Genomic DNA, 19,759 nt, shown 5'->3' on the forward strand with positions numbered 1-19,759 from the left:
TTTTCAGTTTGAATATTTCATTTTTTTACAAAAGTTATTCAATATTAACAGATTTCTTTTCTTGTTTTATAAAAAGTTGCAATAGCTTTTAGCAAAGAAAAATGAAATGAATAAAAATTAATTATTTTTACACCTTTCTATAATTTTAATGATTTTTATATTTGCAGGTTTAACTTGTAACAAGTTTTGTTATCTTTTGCTCTTAGTTGCATGAGTTAGTATAAGAGCCAGACAATTTTTAGTGATCGGATATTGTGTGATGTTATTCGAAATCCTGGTGGCAACCTTCACACCTTAACGGTGAAGCGATTTGAATAATTGGTTTTTTGATTAAAAAGGTTTCGCTCATAGAACATTATGTTGGATTTGTTTCATGGTGGATATTGATGATTTTCAATTAAGAAGGTTATGCACCACGAACAATTTAAAATTCATAACCAGTTCCTTTCAACTTAGAGAGATTGATGCAGAAGCTTTTTTTAAAAAAATATTTTTCTTAAATATTTTTATTTCTTCCTTTTAAGTTAAGTGTTTTTATTTTTCTTTTATTTTTATATTATTAGGCTTTTATATTTGAAGAGAGTAGTTGTGATAAATAAAATTAATTATTTTGAATGTCTTTTTATATTCATGGTGTTCTTGATTTTTAGATAATGAATAGATATCTGAGCTTGTGCTACACCGTGGCTTGGAACAAAATCTTTTTATTGATAAAAAAAATTGTTTGCGCATAACATGCATGTTTCAAAAAGTTAAAACAAAACATGCAATTTAGAGCATAGTCGACACGATTAAACCAAATAAAATGATATAATTTAATTAGATAATAAAAAAACAACACACAATAGTAAATTGATTGAACTATACAAAAAATTAGTTTTCATGAGAACCTAAACAAAAAGAATTCTTGCCAGAACAAAAAAAAAAGACGATAAAGCTAAATTTTATCAACCCTATGATTGAGGTCATGAAACCGAGACCACCCCCTCAACAGAAAAACAAATAGCTAAATTTTTTACCAACCTGCATGTCGAAGGATGAAAATAAAAAAAAATCAATTTTACAATAAGATTTTTAAAAAATAGTAATTAAAAGAATGAGAATGAAATTTGAAATAAAAAAAAACAAAATGAGAGTACAACTTACATTTTTTGATTGAATGATGAATCAATTTCACAAAAGGATCCAAAAAAAAATCAATTAAAAGAATAGAGACCCAATTTAAAAAATAAAATAAGACATACTTTAATTTTTTGTGGAATGGTGAAATTGAAAAAACTTTAAAATTTTACAAAAAAACCTAGAATAAAAATTTAGCAATTAAAAAAAGAAGGGTCAAATCTGAAATAATAATAAAATGAGAGGACAATTCAAAAATTGTTATAGGCCAACATGAATTTCAAGAAGAAGAAAGAGAGAAAAGGTAAAAAAGAAAGAAAACTCTTCTAGTTAAAAACTATCTTTATATGGACAAAAAGCACCGCTATAGATTAAAGGTAGCTATGCATCACTTCTGTAGTCACTATGAAAAACTGTGTTTAGCCACTAGAAAAAGCTACACACTCTGCCAAATTATCAAGGCCTCCCAAACTCTCTGACTTGTGCGCTGTATGTATTAGCCACTAGCCAAATTTATATTATCCATTAGCTAAAAAAAAAGGACATGAACATTTGCTGATGCAACCTAGACCCTAATAAAAAAAATATTCAAGGAGATATATTTATCAAAGTTTTAAGTTTAGTTTTTAAAGATTTAATTGTTAAAAATTAATAAAATTAAATTTTATTTTATAAAATTAAATATCAATGGAGCAACAAAATATTTCGTAAAGACCTTGAGTCCCTCATTTATACACAGACAAAACAACTCACCAATTCCAAACCCACATTATTCCAATGTCAAAATACCAAATTCAAAAAAGAAATTGAAAGAGTAAAACGTAAAATACCGAATGAAAAATAAAATTAAAAAAAAAAGTAATTGTACTATTACGCCTTGACTTGCAAAATACCAAAAAAAATCGTCGAATTCTACCGGACACAACCGAATACCAATATTACCTGATCCTTACACACATCAGCTCGCCACTCTCTCTAGAACTTCTGCAGTACAAGCGTCGACAACCTTTGCAATTCCTCGTTAGGAAACAACTTCTGAATATCATCTTGGTTATATTCTCGTACACACACACACACACATCCTGGATTTACAGTCAAGATGGAACTCTCTGTATGCGACTGGTTACTGGATTTACAGTCAAGATGGAACTCTCTATATTCACAGTCAAGATGGAACGCTCTGTAGGCGACTGGTTACTGGATTTACAGTCAAGATGGAACCCTCTGTATGCGACTGGTTACTGGATTTACAGTCAAGATGGAACTCTCTATATTTACAATCAAGATGGAACTCTCTGTATGCGACTGGTTACTGGATTTACAGTCAAGATGGAACTTTCCAAGTCGAGGGAGGAGACACAAAATTACAAATGCTGAAACAGAAGGCAGATTGGTTACTGCATATCTAAGAGTGTAATAATTAATGATTAGAGATTTGATCATAAACGTAACCTGTGTCATGCAAATTAATTAATGATTAGAGATAGGATTCAGACCACTATCAGTTTTGATTGTTCTGTGATTTATGTGCAGCAGACTTTTCTAAGGCAAAATAGAAGCATCTTCATGATTTCATCAGATACTTCTGCATAGACCAGACAGTCACAAAGTCTGTAAAATTATAGATTCCACTAGTTTTTTTTTTCACCATGATGTAATTACGGGTCGTTCTCAAAAACTCTTTTTGTTTTTATTTTGTGATGATAAAATTAAATACTTGTAAAAATGTTAATGAGTTAAATTCTTAGTAAAAACTAATATATTCATTCAAAATTCTTTTTCAAGTTTAAGCATTTTTTTTATCGTAAAAAACCCATGAAGTTTTTATTATTGACAATATGTTTATATGTTTTGGAAATATATAAATTCCCTCTGAAATTATACAGTAAACATTTATCTTGTCTATCCTAAGCAAGCATAATCTATACACACCATGTATCACTGCCAACTTTTGGTATACATAGCACTTTTTTAAAATATTTTTATTTAAAAATAAATTAAAATATATTTTTTAATTTTTAATATCAACACATTAAAATTATCGAAAAAACACTAAAAAACAATAATTTAAAATCTTTTCATACCAAACATATTTTTAAAACATATTTAAATACAATTTTAAACACAAAACAAACATAATCTTACTACCCTAAAAAAAGAAAAAACTCTATGAGCACTGCATAGGCGGAGGGGATATTAACAAAAGTCATGGAATTCGAAACCACCGCCGGTTTTGTTTGAAAGAAATAAAGCATAGAATAAATTTGACAACATGCTATTTAGAAGAATCAAATTCATGACTTTTTAAATAATATAAATATATAATAATCAAATTCCTAAGATATTTAGGAATAATATTTTTGTAAAAAAGAATTTATATTTTAATATTTTGTTTAGCACTTATATTGTATATTGTGTGTGTGTGTGTGTGTGTGTGTGTGTATAGCTTTTCATTTATCACTTCCATGCCTCCCAGGCATTCCTCGAAAGTCAATTACTAGGACAGTACGAGGGCCATTAGGATGTCTCGTGAAAATTATATGGGTACATTTACAGAGGTCTTTGGCGTAAAACGAAGACCATATTGCAGACACACAAATATAATAATTCTTATAATATTCACTAAAAAGGTTAAAAGAGTTGATGCAGGATGAAGATAGCAAAGAGAGCCACAAAATCTCATTTGACAGCCAGCTTGAAGATGATGCTAACAAGAAACCTGCATGTTACAAGGCCCAGATATGGTCTGGTTAAAAAAGTAGTCTGCAAAAATCACAAAACACAAATATGACCATAATGTTTAAACAAGGGAAAGGAATCCATTCCCTTTCACACGCTCTTGATCTTCAAATCAAAATTACAAAACAGCAGCAGAAAAAGCAACGGGGATTTAAGCAATTTCAGTTGCTTGGGAAAAAGACTTCATTTCATTACATTAAACTCCTTTATATATAATCAATGGCAACCTAATCCAGGGACACCAACACTTGGACTGGGATCACAAATGGAGTGATAAAACACCCAAGAGGATTGTGACCTCAAGGAACTGCAGGTTTGCTGTTGTAGGCTTCTCTTGCTTCAAGCACATCAGGACAGTACCGCTTAATTAGAACGTCAACTTGGTCAGCAAATGACTTGTTGCGATGGTCACCAAGGTGTTTCACCATTTGGTTCCATCGCTTCCGGCATAGATCTCCAGACCTGTGCTCTAGAAGATTGTCCCAGTCAACATCTTCCATGCAGCAAGCATCCAAGTCGTAGAGCTCCATCAGCAGCCGATAGTCATCTGTATCAAGCCATTTACCTTCAGCTACCATAGGTGATGTTAACTGGTCATACCATTTTTGGCAGCAGAGAGCATCAGTCCTAGTTTCTAACCTCTCGCTAATTGCTGTCCAGCTAATATTATCTCGTAACATCCCATGCTTTGTTTTCCTTTCTTCAAAAGCTTTCAAGCGCAGATCCAAATTCACAAAATCAAATAAAGACTGGTACTCGTCCTGGGACCATTTTCCTTTCTTCATATTGATCAGTTTTATTCTCCGCCACGTATCCTTTACATGAAACCTATGTTTTCCCAGGGCTTCTGCCAGTGTCTTCCAATCTGAACCGTGTTTTTCATGGAACTTCCGGATAAGTTCATACTCTTCTGGGGTCCAAGAAGAATTCTGGCCCCTTTCAAACAGTATATGGGCTCGATGATATACACTCTGACGAGGCCTCCAAGGTAAGGCCGCCCCTATTTCCTTCCAACAATGTACAATTGCAGGGTGCTTTTTGCAATTCAGCACCATGTTTAGACCTTCTGCACCTAAACCATGAACATCGATATAGTTTAAAACAGCTTCTTTAACAAGCTCATCTTCCTCGTGTGAGAACCGCTTCCCTCGCACTAAGCCGTCTTCCCCAACAGCCTTCTCATCACTAGGACCATCAGATGAAGGGAAAACCTCTACATCTTCACAAAAACTTACTCTCTTCGATGTCGCTTTCGATGAAGATTTTTCTGATGGACCAGTAGTCTCGACATCTTTCTCCATTTGTGTTACTCTTTTGCTACTTTTTTCTTTTGAACCATTCCCCAAAGACTTGGCCTTCTTCTTCCTTTTTTTTCCACCCTCATCATTGACCTTTAGTTTTCCATCTCTTGCCTTATTTTTAATCGAACTTGAATTACCTCCATCACTTTCAGCCATAATTTGAATTGAAGCAGCCTCTTGAACAACATTGTGCCTTTTCTTCTTTTTCTTCTTCTCCTTCTTTGAAGACTCTACCTTGTCCTGAACAATTTCAGTCGACTCCTCTCTTCCAGCATCTTTTCCATCAGCTGCACTTTCAATTACCTCAGTATCACCACCACCACCGCCATACTTCTTCTGTTTCTTCTTCTTTTCCTTCTTGCGATCCCGTCCTTCCCCATTATTCATGTTAGCAATACCTTCACTCTCAGGGCCTTTCTGTACACCAACCACCTCTTCCCTTCTATTATCGTCAAGGATGTTAACCACAGAGGCAACGGTGCTTGATCTATCTTCTCTGCTCTTCTCCTTTCGATTCTTTTTCCTCTCTCTTCTCACTTCTGACTCAGAGTTTCTGACCAAATCCACATGGACATTCTTTTGCAAGCCCGTATTATCCTCTATTCGCATATGGGTCTCCTCCAAAACCTCTCCTACTTCACTCACCTTATTTTTCTTCCTAACCACTTGAGATTCTTTCTCATTGTTATCATGCTCCAATTTTCTCTTCCTCACCTTCTTCTCATTCCCGCCTCTTGCATTATTGACATCTATATTACCCTCACTTAAACTAACCGCAACATCCTCAACGCAAGCCTCATGCCTCTTGCTCTTCTTTTTCTTCTTCTCATTTTTCTCTGCTGCGTTATTGACATCAACATTACCCTCACTTAGACTAGAACTTACTGCAACAACCTCACTGCAATCCCCATGCCTCTCGCTCTTCTTCTTCTTCTTTTCCTTCTTCTTCTTCTTCCTCTCATTGTTGTCTGCTGCATTACTGACATCTACATTACGCTCACTTAGACTAGAACTTACTCCAACATCCTCAGCACCAGCCTCATGCTTCTCACTCCTCCTCTTCTTCTTCATAATTTCAACACTTGGAGTTAAACTCTCCCCTCCACTCGCAAGCAATCTATCTTTCAAAGAGCTTTCCTCTTTCAAGGAACCATCCTCATCCTTTGTTTTCTTTTTCTCACGCTTTTTCCTCCCAACCATTTGGGCAACGACTACTGATCCCACTCGAATCTTTCGAAATAGCTATAGCTGCGCCAGCCCCTCACGCAAAGCTGAAAACAACACAAAGAACATAAAAGAAAAGTCAGGCAGGCAGTGATTTGATAGAAGCCCCTTTCACCTAAAATATTCTAAAAGCCAATTCAAGAAAAGGGCTTGCTCCAATTCCCTCCACCATTGAAAAACAACACCATGAACTGAAAAACAAATTCTAATTAGCCGGCTTCATTTTCCTTGAAATTTGAAAACCCATCTAGGTAATTCGCATAGAAACAACACCACACCTCTAATTCAACTTCAATTCCAGATTCTTAAAAGATATTGCCAATATATATAAAAAGACTTTGATGAAGTAGAAAGAAGCGGTTACCTGAAAGTTTTAGAGTCCGACCGCTCCCTCTCCCTCTTTCTGTCTCTGTTAAACCCTAAACCGATTTGAAGATGGAGGAGGCTTGATCCTCGCTTAATTTTTCTTTAATTTCCGAATCTCTGAACGAGAAGTAGGGTTAGTTGGGTCTCAGAAACTCAATATTATCCCTTGACTATTATCTAATTCTCCATTTCGTCCCCGTGGAAATTTTATGTTTCAAATAGTTTTCAGTTTCATCCTTTTATCCATATTTATTGATTTTTTTTTTGTTAGATGTACATCTTTAACAATGTAAAACAGGTCAACTAAGCAAAAACTTTGATGGAAAATTCTAAGGGATACCACTTCTGTTCCATTAACTTCTGCGTTTTTTTTTTATAGATTTTAACAAACGTTAAAAAAAAATCTATTAACAGGAATAATAAAAATCCGTTTATTTTTATAATTTAAAAATGTTTTTAATAAAAATTAATTTTTTTATTTTAAATTAGTTTTTTTAATATTTTGTATTGATATTAAAAAAAAATTTAAAAATATTTATTTCAATATATTTTTAAATAAAAATTATTTTAAAAATTAACCATTAACCGTGCGCATTGCAATAAAATCCCAAATCTTGCTTGTCTATCTTTTGTTAATTGACACTGGGGAAAATCTCAAATAAATCTCTCAATTATCAACCAATTTCCACATTATCCCCAAACTAACTATTTTCTCAATTTCAACCCTAAGATATCATAAATTATTTAATTGGATCCCTGTCTAAAATCTTCCATGATGTTTTTAATAATAACATCAAATTCTCTCCAAAATAATGTCATTTTATTGCATATTCTATGATACAAGCATGGTCAAGCAATTTAACATAAGAGCGTTTAATACTTTTGGGGACTTAATTGATAAAATGATATGTTTTCAAATAATAGGATGAAAAATATAACAATTACAACTCGTGCTCAGATTATTGTATATTTAAGGAGGAAAAAAAATAGGTATGATCGGAGAAAAATACAGCAGAATTTTCAGTGGTTACAAAAGAATGCTTTTACTGTTCACCAGTAGTCCTCACAAGAACAATGCCCGTGTTTGAAATGATGGAACCTGCCGGCATCCCTTATGGCAATCTCCCTTCCAGTTACCCTAGCTATCAACTTAATTGCTTCGTGACAGTCACCACAAATCCGGTGGCCCTGCACAATTTGCAAAGGTGCCCAGTACGGAGTGCTGATGAGACCAAAAGCAATGGCCAATTTCTCACTATGGTACAAACGTACACGCTCTTCTTGTTCATCAACATCAGGAAGCAAAGTTTTCTGATTAGGAACATAACCATACTTGGAAATTTCTAGCATCAGCTTGTCCACTTTTTGATAAATTTCCTTTCTCTGGGGATGGCGATTGTCTCCAGAAAGGAAGACGTGTGGCCGTCTCTTAACTTCAATCCAGCTGCACACAGGACGCATTCTCAGACCCTTCCTCTTTAAGGTATGGACAACATCAGCAGCTTCCTTCAAGTTGCCAGCACTGTTGTATATATTCAAAAGCACAATGTAGTTATTAAGCTTATCTGGTTCCATGCCATAAAGTTTCTCAGCTGCAAATTTTCCAAGCTCAAAATTCTCGTTGACTCGACAAGCTGTTAACAGGGCAGCCCACATATTAGCCGTAGGCTTAAAGGGAGCACCCCTTATCAAAGCCAAAGCTTCGTCTAAAAGCCCTTCTCTACCCATTAATTCAATCATACATGCATAATGCATAGCTCGGGGCTTGATCCTGTTATCTCTGCCCATAGACTGAAAAATCTCCCACCCACGTTCTGATAGACCTGAATGGCTACAGGCAGATAAAACAGCAAGAAAAGTGACATGGTTGGGATTCATTCTTTCTTGAAGCATCTGCTCAAACAACTCCACAGCCTCAGAACCCCGACCATGATTACCATATCCACCAATCAAAGCATTCCAAGAAATTACATTTTTGGAAGCCATCTTGTCAAAAACATGCCGAGCATCTTCTATTCTTCCCCATTTGCTATAGAAGTCAACAAGTGCTGTATTTGCTACAATGTCTGATCCAAAACCATGGCGAATTAAAGCAGCATGAGCTTGCTTTGCATGTTCCACTGAAGCTAACCTAGCACATATTCTCACAATCATGGAAAATGTGAAGTGGTCCATTTTAACACCAGAATCACGCATCTCATAATACATATCCAATGCTTCCTCACTGTAGCCATGAAGCGCATAACCAGCAATGATAGTATTCCATCCTACTGTAGTTTTCTCTGGCATCTCCTCAAAGACAAAACAAGCATCTTCAATGCTCCCACACTTGCTATACATATCAATCAGAGCACAGGACACAAATATATCATCCCCTATGTCCATCTTCAAAGTGCACGCATGTAATTGCCTCCCTATGGAAATCAATTCCAACCCAGCAGATGCCCGAATCATCACTGCAAATGTGAACGACCCAGCATCCGAAAACTCCTCCCACATATTTAAAAACAACCTAAACGCCTCCATAAAATCCCCTACATCCACAAGCCCTGAAATAATTGTATTCCAAGAAACCAAATTCCTCTCTGGCATCTCATCAAACAATCTCCGCGCATCAATCATCATCCCGCACTTAACATGCATAAGCAGCACTCTATTCCTCATATACTGATCAAACTCAAAACCATTATCAATCATATAATTAAACACCCTTTTAACTCCTCGAACTGATCTTAACCCTATACAAGCATTCACTAATGCATCATAAGTACTAATTCCCACATCAAACCCACCTTCAATCTCAAAAATCTCAAACAGATCAAGGGCTTCTCTATACCTAGCAAACAAAACTAACTTCTCTATCTGACTACAAAGTCCTACACTTGGTCTTTTAACAAAATTACTCCTTCCACTAACATCAATGTCAACTTTCGCCGGTTTCGGCTTTGGACGTGGTTGTAACCCTCGATCTAACGAACAACACTTGATTTCCCAAAATGGGTTCTTCTTCCATTTTGTTTTATTGAAAGAAAAACCATAACCAGAAAACAAAATTCTTTGCTTTAAACACTTGGTCATCGAAAACAAAAAAGGGAAGCTACAATTATTATGATTTTGGATTTGATCGGGTGTCAGACTTTGCAAACGCAATAATGGTACCTCCATTTTGCAAAATCAAAACCAAATCAGCGAATGCTATTAATAATAACAAGAGCCAAGAAAAAGGGCGTACCTTTGAAAGGTAACGAGAATATTGAAAGGCAAGGACGGAAGAAAAGGTTTCGAGTTCGGAGATTACGAGGAGAAACTTGTGGAATGGCAGTGTTGTTAAAGATCTGTTGTTTCGTCTCTTCTTGTTCATTTTATGTAAGAAAGAGAGCTTGTCGTGTGTTTCTATACCTCTGCTGCTTGATGGTTTAGCATCGAAATATCCGCCTCTCAAGTAGTTGTGGTAGTTGCATCTTGCAACTCCCACCGCCACGTTTTAACGAAAACAGTAAATAAAGTATATTTTAGCTTCTGTAGATTAAGAATTATTCTATTTCGGTCCTCGTTGTTTTAAAATTTATAGTATTGATTGTAATTCCTGTAAAGGTTCAAAATGCATCCTCCTAACTTTGCATAAAACATATTCTGAGATTTTTCAATTTACTTTAAATATCTTTAGAAACGTCAATGTAATCCAACATATCTTTTTATCCCAATTCCCAAAAATGTTGAGAATATGAAAGCTTTGCATCGATGCATAAAATTCTTGATTAACATAATAAATAATAAAAATGAGTATATGAAAAAATAATAGAGAAGAAAGACAAATTCTTAAATTTGTTTAAAAAATTATTTTTTATTTTTATTTAAAATAAAAAAATTATGTTTTTAAATTGTTTTGATGTAGTAATATCAAAAATAATTTTTAAAAAATAAAAGAAAATTATTTTGATATATTTCTAAATAAAAAATAGTTTAAACCATCACCGCTATCACAATCTTAAACAAACCAATAATATTATTTTTATGAGTGAAAATGAATAAAAAAATTTCTAAAAAGAATATCACTCAAAATTCAAAAAATAAAAATACTTTCAAATGAACCCACAAAAATGCCATTAGAAATACATAAGAGAACGGTTTTTTTATTTTTATTTTTAGTTTTTGGATTGAATATCTTGAAATTGTAGACACCCATATCGATACCCAAATGGAGGCATGCATAAGCAGCCATTAAAATGGACTTGCTATCCATTCACACCATTTCTTTCTGCTGGCATTTATTATCATACAAACCAAAATTCAAAACTTCCTGACAAGCCACTATATTAGATACGAGCATTTTCAGTCCAGTCCAGTTGAAAGTTTTTGAACTGAACTAAAACTAAGTTCAAACCAGCCAGTTTTAATTTGATGTAATTTGATTTTTTCCTTTCAAACCAAAATTATATCAGTTTTTGGCTTTTTATTGCTTCTTGATCTCGATCTGTAGGTTCTTCTACTGGAGTTATGCCTGGAATGTCAGCTTATCAGCAGCTGTTGTCCTCTTTGAAGAAAGGGAGGTGAAAAAACTTCGGGTCCCGTCACCACTGCCAGCCAAGCGTGCCTCGAGACCATTGGCGAAGAAATGAGCCAATCTCCGTGTCGCATCACCAAATTGTGAAGAGTGCTGCCTAATCTGTCTCAGTAGCTCATTAGGAGTCCTGCAATGAAGAAATGACTAAAGTGCTATGCATGAATGTGAGGAAGAAAGACAAAAGACAAGCAACTGGGAAGGGTAGATGAAGGTAATAATTTCTGTAAGGTAGATTAATGACTTAATGGAAACAATTGAAGTTAATTTGTTGCATAGATTAGGTGCTAAGACAACAGTTAAAAGAGAGTTGCTCCCCGTCACAAGGCAATTCTGCAACCGATGGCCTTTCTAACAAAAAAAAAAAAATTATGCAATTTGGTACAGCAGACAAGAATGATTCGACGAAACATGTGCAATGTTAAATCCTGCTAAAGTAAAAGTGTTTAGTATGTTTAGAAACGCAGTTAAAATTGTATTTTCTTAAATTTTAATTTTTTTATGATTTTAAATCGTTTTAATATACTAATATTAAAATAATTTAAAAAAAAAATTCACTTAATATATTTTTAAACAAAACGTATTTTAAACCTCCATCACTGCTACCATCTCAAACACGCTATTAATCTTTTGCAACTAATCCCTGTTATAAGTGTTTTAAGCTAATGCAGTGATTATATATCATTCAACTTGGTGGTCAAATTTCAATTGTCAAGACTATTTTAAAAAACAAAGAAAAGGGAAGAAGTGGGAGAGGTGAATGAATCATTTTAAAAAAAAAACAAAACTGGTTCATGAACATTCAAAGGAGCGCAATCAACAGTTCCATATCAAAAAAAAAAAACAAGGAATGGGTAAACAAATATTTGATTAAAGGCAACTAATCGAAGGCTGTTTAAAAAAGGAATCCGGTTAGAAAAAGCAAAGGAGTTGCAGTGCTGAAAATGAACAGCTTAGCCAAGGAGGGTTCGCAAGGTGAACTGAATCGTGTGTGATGTAAGCCCAAAAAAGAAAGTGGAAAATGTTGATTCGATTCTATGTTTGTAAAAAAAAAAAAAAACGAAAGGCTAATAACTGCAGGAAGCGGAAAATGCATCTGATAAGTTTGCTCCTCAAATTTTATTTTTAGGCGGTAAAGTTTTATTTAAGAAACAATTAATTTCAAATTATTATGAAAGAATGAGACTAGAAGAGAGGAGACCGAAATGAAAAACAAGGCAATACAAGTAACGTATCATAATTTTAAAATATTTATTTTGATCCTTCAATTTAAATAATCATGCAAATTATATAACTGTGGTCCCTCGAAACCGTTTCAATTTCATTTTGATACAAAAATTTATTTTTATTATTTTTTGATTCCATGATTGAAAGAATAAAGGGAAAATCGCTAGATTTTAGCAATAGAAAAAAAAACTTGTCCTTGTCACCTATTTAGGCAACAAAGATAAGGGATTTGTGTGTTTCATTTAATACGGGAAGTTCATATTAAATGTTTTTATACCTTAAAAGTTTATGAAAAAACAAATATGAGTTTGGGTTGATTTTTTGCTTTCGAGTTGAGTTCAGTTTTTTGGGCTGTTTTTTTGGATTCAATTAAAAAACTAGAAAATAAAAAAAATCTACTCTCTTTTATTTGGTTCAGATGATATCTTTTAAATAATATTGATTTTTTGCTATGCGTTTAATTTTCGGAGAGGTTTTTCCAATTAATCTATAGCTTTGTTTTTTATCTTTTATATAAATAATTATGTTTTTTAAAATAAAAATATTTATTTTCAGATAATATTTTTAATATATGTAACCTTATATGCTAATTTTTTTTATTCAATCGATTAAATATATTTTTTTTCTTTTGATTTTTCAAGTTTTGTTTTTAGATATTATTAATTATTTTTTATTTATTTATTAGTGCATATAATTTCTAGTTTACTTGATTAAGTGTAAATAAATTTTTTGATTTATTATATTTTCTGATCTATAAAAATATATAAAAAAATCTATATATATAATTTTTTCCTGAAAAGTCTGCCACGAATCACGTAAATAGTTTTATACTATCTCGCGTACCCAAGAAACCCAGATTCGAAGAAGAACGTAAAAGAAAAACAATTGCAGCATTGAATGTTTTTTGTTTCACCAAAGGATTATAAATCATAAATAGAGTTAGTAACGAAGAACGTTTGGAAGCATAGTTCTGAAATTCTGTTCCTCAAATCGATTCGCTAATCCACGGCCTTGATCGAGCTTAGATTTGCGGAGGTGCCATGGATTGCACACCCAGCTGATAACTTGGACCTTTGATCTGGCCAGGCCTAGTTTCGGAACTATTTGGGCCAAATTACAGTTATTTAAACGTCGCCGTTTACAGCCAGCCAAAAATACAAACAAAGCGATTCGTCCAGGGGCCAGAATTCAAAACTCCAGAGAAAGTCTAGTATCCTTTCCATGGCACCACCGCAAGATACCCGCCGTCCGTTCAAGAGACTAGCGATCTCCGATCAACAGCGCCGTCGAGACATAAGTCTACAGCGGCAAGCACAGAGCCGCCGAGACGCTCAACATCAAGCTCGATGCTTAGCCTCTACTGTCCTCTCTCTCCAACACCAAACCACCCCCGAACCCGAATCGAATATCGAGCTTGAACTCGTACCCGAATCCGGAGAATCTGGAGCTCCATCACAAGACCTCGATGTCCGTCACGCAGCGAAGCTTAAAGGAGCCGAAGCTCGCAAATGGTTCGCTAAACAGTTGATGCTACATGAGTGGATGATTGATGTCCCCGATCGATTAAGCGACGACTGGTCGTTTTTCAATCTCACTTAACTAATTTCAAATTCTTATTTTCTTTTTATTTGTTTTTGTTTTATTGAGTTAAATTGTCAATTTTGTGTCTTTTCAGGTATGTGTTTGCAAGGCCGGCCGGAAAACGGTGTTTTGTGGTGTCAACAAACGGAACGACTGTCAGTAGGCAGCGAAATGGATCAATACTGCATCGTTTTCCTTCTGCATTACCTAACGGAGCGAAGAAAAGGGACGGTTCTGGTCCTAATCAGTCTTATTGTATACTAGACTGCATTTTTCACGAGGTAAAATTAACAATTTAATTAAACTGTTTTCATTAATTAAAAAATTAATTACCATGTTTTTAAAAAAATTGTTTGTTTTTTGAATGATCTCTGTGCAGTTGGATCAGACATATTATGTGATTGATATGGTGTGTTGGAGGGGATATTCACTATATGATTGTGCAGCAGAATTCCGGTTTTTTTGGTTGAATTCTAAGCTTGGAGAGACTGGAGCTTGTGACCCTCCTTCCTTCTATCACAAGTACAGGTTCAGTACCGTTCCAGTTTATAATTGTGATCAGAATGGTTTGTTCTCTGCATATTCAGGAGATGTGCCGTATGTTAAGGATGGATTGTTGTTTTATAACAAGTAAGTGTTTTTGATTTAAGAAAGTTATCGGTTTATTATAATGCTGTTTTTTTTTTCGTTCCTTTTTTGTGCTGTTCGTGTTTTAGAGAAGTTTTTGAGCTTTGTAGGGATAAACAACTGCATTGTTTAGATTACTGGTTTTAATGCTGGTAGAGTTATTTATGTGTGGTGCTGCTTTCAAATGAGCTGAGTGATAATCTGTACTTTTAAGCATGAGCAACTATGTTGTTTTCGTGAAGTGGATGTGATTCATGCTTGAAGAAAAAGTTGGTGCTATCTTTTGGGTTTGGTCTTTCGGTCACCTAGAGAACAAGATCCTTCCTAGGTTTGATTTAATGAAGTGTAGGGTTTTAGGTGTGTTCTTTGATGAAACGTCTATTCTCTTTTAAATACTGAAATGAAAGATTTTTTTTTTATCTGTTAAGAAGTTTTATCATGATTTAATCCATTGAGGTTGATATTTTATCCTTAGGCAATTGTCAGGTTGTTAAGGAATATTTTAGAGCAATTTCTTTGAAATTTGAATGCTGCTTGTCTGACCCCTGTTTTTTTAGGGAAGGAAATGCTCTTAGAGCAGGCACTTAAATGAGAAAAAGCTCCTGGATGATTTAATCAAGACCATACATCATGTCAAGATTATGATAGTTTTCTAGTTGTGCAGAGTTAGAGTAGGATTTCATATATTGTCTCAATAATATCGGTGCAATGCAAACTAGTGAAATAAATGATCTATGCACCTTTCAGAAAATGTTACGATGACTGTTGAATTGAGATTGATAAATGATCATTGGGCAATTCTGAGCATTGTACCATAGATCCTTTTGTTAAAGAAGGAGGTTGGTCTGAATTTAACAGAGAGTATGCAAATGGGTACTTAAATGATTAAAACCCCTTTTATCACATACCACATTTCTTTGTAATTTAAATTGCTTTGCAGTAAGTGAGGTATCTCTTTTAGCAAAGAGATATGCAAGGATTTTTGACATCATATTTGAAGTTTGGAGACGGTGTGCAGGGATGTCTAACACTCAGTATATTAGTTCTCTAGGATGCCTGCTTGTGCAGCATTTACTTATTTATTTATTTTTTACTTTGTGGATGTTTTGTAAGCAAGACCAGCAATATATCCTTGAATGGAATTGATATGCTATATAAGAATGTTACTTTGTAATTGCATGTTCTGACCTGTGTATCTTCATTTTCAGTGATTTATTTCTTTGGTATTGTTTCTTCTTTGACATTAGTATTAGCATACAACAAGTGGACGATCCTTGAAATTTGACTTGTCCAACTTCTCTTTTTTCTTTCTCAAAAGTTTTCTGATGATGTTCACTTTGATTCTTTCTCAGGCATGCACATTATCAGACAGGAAATACACCACTAGCGTTAGTCTGGAAGGATCAGAACTGTAGCCAGTATGTCATTGACACTGACAATAAAGGAGAGGTTCCAACCCAGCAACAGGTATTTGATCTCATGTCTGTTTTGTTTTTTTTTTGCCCCTTTGTCAACCGTGCTATACTTTGGTTCCTTTTGTGGGCACGTAATATTTTGTTTTGCTGATAACCCTATTTTTGGTATGAGCAGGTAGTTTTAGAGCTACAAGATGATGGAAAACTGGTTACATCAGATGATCCTCCTGTGGTATTTGGCTGCTTGGATTCAGATTTTATCCAAAAGGTTTGTGCAGTCACTTGGATTTTTTCTGTATTTTCTTTCTCTCTTTCCTCCTTTTATTTTGAACGTGATAATTTCCTTATGATTTCTATCTTCTTGCCACCCATCCTTCAGTCAGGACTGTGCTCAGGAAATCTTCTGCGTTTTGCTATTAGTGATGGTGGGCTGAGTTTTGTGGATGGGAAGCTTGTGAAGGCTGACTTACATTATCTCGAGAAGCCCAATCGAGCACGTGCATTTGCAGATAGTTACTCCAAGGTTAGTTGAAAAATTTACGCCCTGCACATAATGAATCTTTGTTTCAATTGATTGATTATTTTGACTGAAGTAGACACTGGAGATCATGACTTGGTCTATGTGAAGTTTGGTCGTTGTTTTATGGGTATTTATTTGTGTTTTTTTCAAGAAAAAGGAGAATCGACTCATCAATCACTGAACCAATGCCTTTGTTCAATTAATCTGCTGTTTTGATTCTTTGGCCATGCTTTCTCATGAATACATTCCTCAGTGAGCCTATATTCTGTTAAGACCAGCTGATATAACTGATACGAGTGGGCAGGGGTTTTGATTCAGTTCCACTGTTGTTTCTCCCTGTATGCATCTTGGATCGGTGAGACTTGGGAGGTGTAAAAATTTCACTAGTCTGCTGGCATGAAGTCACAATCCTACCAAAGTGGGTTCCTAGGAGGGTCAGACAGTCCTACTCTTCAGCCTTCTTAGCACGAACTAGTTGCTATCAACACTAGGATCCGTGCCCTTATGATTGCATGTTGTAGCTGCGTATATACATATACATGTGGGTGTCTGCCTGTGTTTCAAAGTCTTATAGCATTTTGTCTGGGGTGTGCTGTAGTTTTGGAGCATTTTGACTTGCTTGTTTTTCCGGGTCATTTTAGAAGCTTGCTTGACAAATTGCTTAGCAAAATCCACTTGCAGATTATGTTCCAGCACACTGTCCGGCACTGCCCTTTAAAAATAGATGATCTACTCGCATCTATTTCCTCACCAGACGATCAACAAAACAGACCTTGTGACATTGAGATGGTAAGCTGATTGTGATTGTTCATGATAGCAAAGGGAAGACTCATGCTTCCCGAGCCTAATTATACAATGCGGAGCATAATTCATGAGAAGGGCTCCATCAGTTCCATGTCAGGACCTTGTCCAATCCATTCAGCTGCCTGTAGAGATACACGTATTGAAGCAAGGCCTCATCTATCGGCTCATGGTTTTTTCTTGCATCTAGTTTGGCGATATAGGGGCAACTGCACAACTGCCAAGGAGTACGAGCCTAATATATTGTGTACAAATGTGGTTTAATCTTGCTAAATCATATTTCTTTTCCCATGTAATTTTGAAACCGGCAGTCATGCCTTCTGTAATGTTAAGATAGTCTTTATCTATATGAGATTTGAAATTCTTACATGCTGTTTCAATGGGCCTCAAATTTTAGCTTTGAGTTGTCTTTGTGTTATGGACGCGTGACATAATCGTGAACGCTGTCAATCTGTATTTTTAAAAGTTTTTTTTATTTAAAATTTATTATTTTTAGTGTTTTTGAATTGTTTTAATATGTTGATATCAAAAATAATTTTTTTAAAATATATATATATATATATATATATATATTATTTTGATACATTTTTAAAAAGAAAAACATTTTAAAAAGTAATTATAACTACAATACTAAACATATTGAAAAAAAATTGAAATCTAGCCAAATGACAACTTAATCTTTGGCCATAGACATCACGTTGTCCATTATATTTAAAAAATAAATAATTTAAAATCATCCAAAAAGCCCTTAAAGTTGATGTTTAAACAAGAAATGACTGTTACAGAGTTGAGATATCAACAAAGCATTAAGATCCACTCGCCACAGAACTTTTCCATGATGCTAAACTACACCATAAGAGTCGAGTTAGTTCTGTGCGAGATGTGTGGCTTCTCATTGCTTTCAAAAGTCTAAATGTATTGTTACTTCTTTCAAGCCTCTGCCCATATCAGATTTGTGAATTCGTTTAAATGCTGCTGAACGGCAACAAATCTTAACAGAGACAGGCATCGTTCCTACCACCTGCAGCTACAAGAGTTTTGTTCAGAAATATAATCTTTTATTAGCTAGTTTGATGTTGAACATCTTATAGTTTGATAATTATCTAAATCATAGCATGAAAATTCATTTAAAAAAATTAAAGTTTTTAGGTTGAGATAGTTTTTTGATATAATAGTAAAGATTTGATGACTATATAGTCACGAGTTCAAATCTTATTATTTTTATTCCATTTTCTAATTAATAACACAAAATTATATGGATCTATATGAGTTTCAAGTCTAAAATATCTTTACTTAAAAAAATATATTAGAAAATAATATAAATTTTGTTTTAAAATTTTATTTAATATTTTAAATTATTAAGTTAAATTAATTCTTTAACACGAATATCATTTTCATCCTATATAAGATCTTGCTTTTTTACCGCTCGATTCCTCCTCATCGTCCCCTTCATCTTTTTGTTACGTCAAGCAAGCATATCTGATTCCTCATCCACAGTGAAAATAAGTTCTAAGCTATTAATTAATTCTTCAGTGATTTTTTGGTGAATATCTTTTCTCAACACCACTTACCGACTCATCTAATAATTCGGAGGGTTGTGTTTGTTATTGTGTAAATTTCTTTCAAAATCCTTAATCACTCAAGTTTCCAATGAAGATCAAACAACAATTCATTTATTATTATTTTCTTTTAAATCCTTAAGTTTTTATATGATTATCAGAATTAAAATCCAAATACCGTGGAAATTGTTTTATAGTCTACTCAAATCCCCTTCGAATGAAAGGATTCCAAAGATTTTTTTTTATATATCTATTTTTTAGTGGTGGCTTTTTAATGTTAGTAACTTCCAAGGTATTCAAAGCTTTATTGATTAAATATTTATGAGTTTGAATTTTATCATTCTAATATATACAAGAAATTATATAAATTATAATTTAGAACTTCATTATAACTTTTTAACATGGTATCAAAGTTTAATCAAGTAATTATAAGTTTAAATTTTAATATCTTTATTCTATTGTGATAAAAATCAAATACAAGATAATAAAATAATATAGATTTGCGTAAGTTTAAAACTCAAAAAAATAACTTTAAAAAAATATTAAAAAATTATATAAATTATATTATAAACCTCACTTGAAAAAAAAGTTTTTATGTTGGGATAAAAAAAAAAAAAAACCAATTCCTTATCGAACCTAATTCAAGTAAGTTGAACATCGTTGTATAACTTCATATAACAACTCAATGTCCTTGAGCTATCAAACCAGAAAAATAGAAT

The 19,759-nt window shown here is 33.8% G+C and overlaps 3 protein-coding genes across 3 annotated transcripts; 1 reads left to right on the forward strand and 2 right to left on the reverse strand.

Annotated features, from left to right (window-relative positions):
• Positions 1-3,891: 3,891 nt before the first annotated feature.
• On the reverse strand, positions 3,892-6,933 carry LOC133675893 (RNA polymerase I termination factor-like). The gene is made up of 2 exons (XM_062097431.1): positions 6,748-6,933; positions 3,892-6,430 (listed from the first exon to the last, which is right to left on the reverse strand). Exon 2 carries the CDS (start codon positions 6,357-6,359, stop codon positions 4,158-4,160), a length of 2,202 nt encoding a protein of 733 aa, XP_061953415.1. The 5' UTR covers positions 6,360-6,430; positions 6,748-6,933; the 3' UTR covers positions 3,892-4,157.
• Positions 6,934-7,643: 710 nt separating this feature from the next.
• On the reverse strand, positions 7,644-10,218 carry LOC133676308 (pentatricopeptide repeat-containing protein At5g50390, chloroplastic). The gene has a single exon (XM_062097964.1). It carries the CDS (start codon positions 9,912-9,914, stop codon positions 7,800-7,802), a length of 2,115 nt encoding a protein of 704 aa, XP_061953948.1. The 5' UTR covers positions 9,915-10,218; the 3' UTR covers positions 7,644-7,799.
• Positions 10,219-13,381: 3,163 nt separating this feature from the next.
• LOC133675155 (uncharacterized) lies at positions 13,382-17,848 on the forward strand. Its single transcript, XM_062096444.1, has 7 exons — positions 13,382-14,114; positions 14,213-14,399; positions 14,498-14,748; positions 16,098-16,212; positions 16,336-16,428; positions 16,540-16,683; positions 17,362-17,848. The coding sequence occupies exons 1-7, from the start codon at positions 13,759-13,761 to the stop codon at positions 17,476-17,478; spliced, it is 1,263 nt and encodes a 420-aa protein (XP_061952428.1). The 5' UTR covers positions 13,382-13,758; the 3' UTR covers positions 17,479-17,848.
• The last annotated feature ends 1,911 nt before the right edge of the window (positions 17,849-19,759 follow it).

This window comes from Populus nigra, chromosome 16, assembly GCF_951802175.1.
Source record: "Populus nigra chromosome 16, ddPopNigr1.1, whole genome shotgun sequence".
Classification (NCBI taxonomy): Eukaryota; Viridiplantae; Streptophyta; class Magnoliopsida; order Malpighiales; family Salicaceae; genus Populus; species Populus nigra.

Coding starts and splice junctions, on each gene's coding strand:
- LOC133675155 (XM_062096444.1), top strand. CDS start 13,759: ATGGCACCACCGCAAGATACCCGCCGTCCGTTCAAGAGACTAGCGATC. Junction 14,400..14,497: donor TAGACTGCATTTTTCACGAG/GTAAAATTAACA, acceptor ATCTCTGTGCAG/TTGGATCAGACATATTATGT. Junction 14,749..16,097: donor GGATTGTTGTTTTATAACAA/GTAAGTGTTTTT, acceptor ATTCTTTCTCAG/GCATGCACATTATCAGACAG.
- LOC133675893 (XM_062097431.1), bottom strand. CDS start 6,359: ATGGTTGGGAGGAAAAAGCGTGAGAAAAAGAAAACAAAGGATGAGGAT.
- LOC133676308 (XM_062097964.1), bottom strand. CDS start 9,914: ATGGAGGTACCATTATTGCGTTTGCAAAGTCTGACACCCGATCAAATC.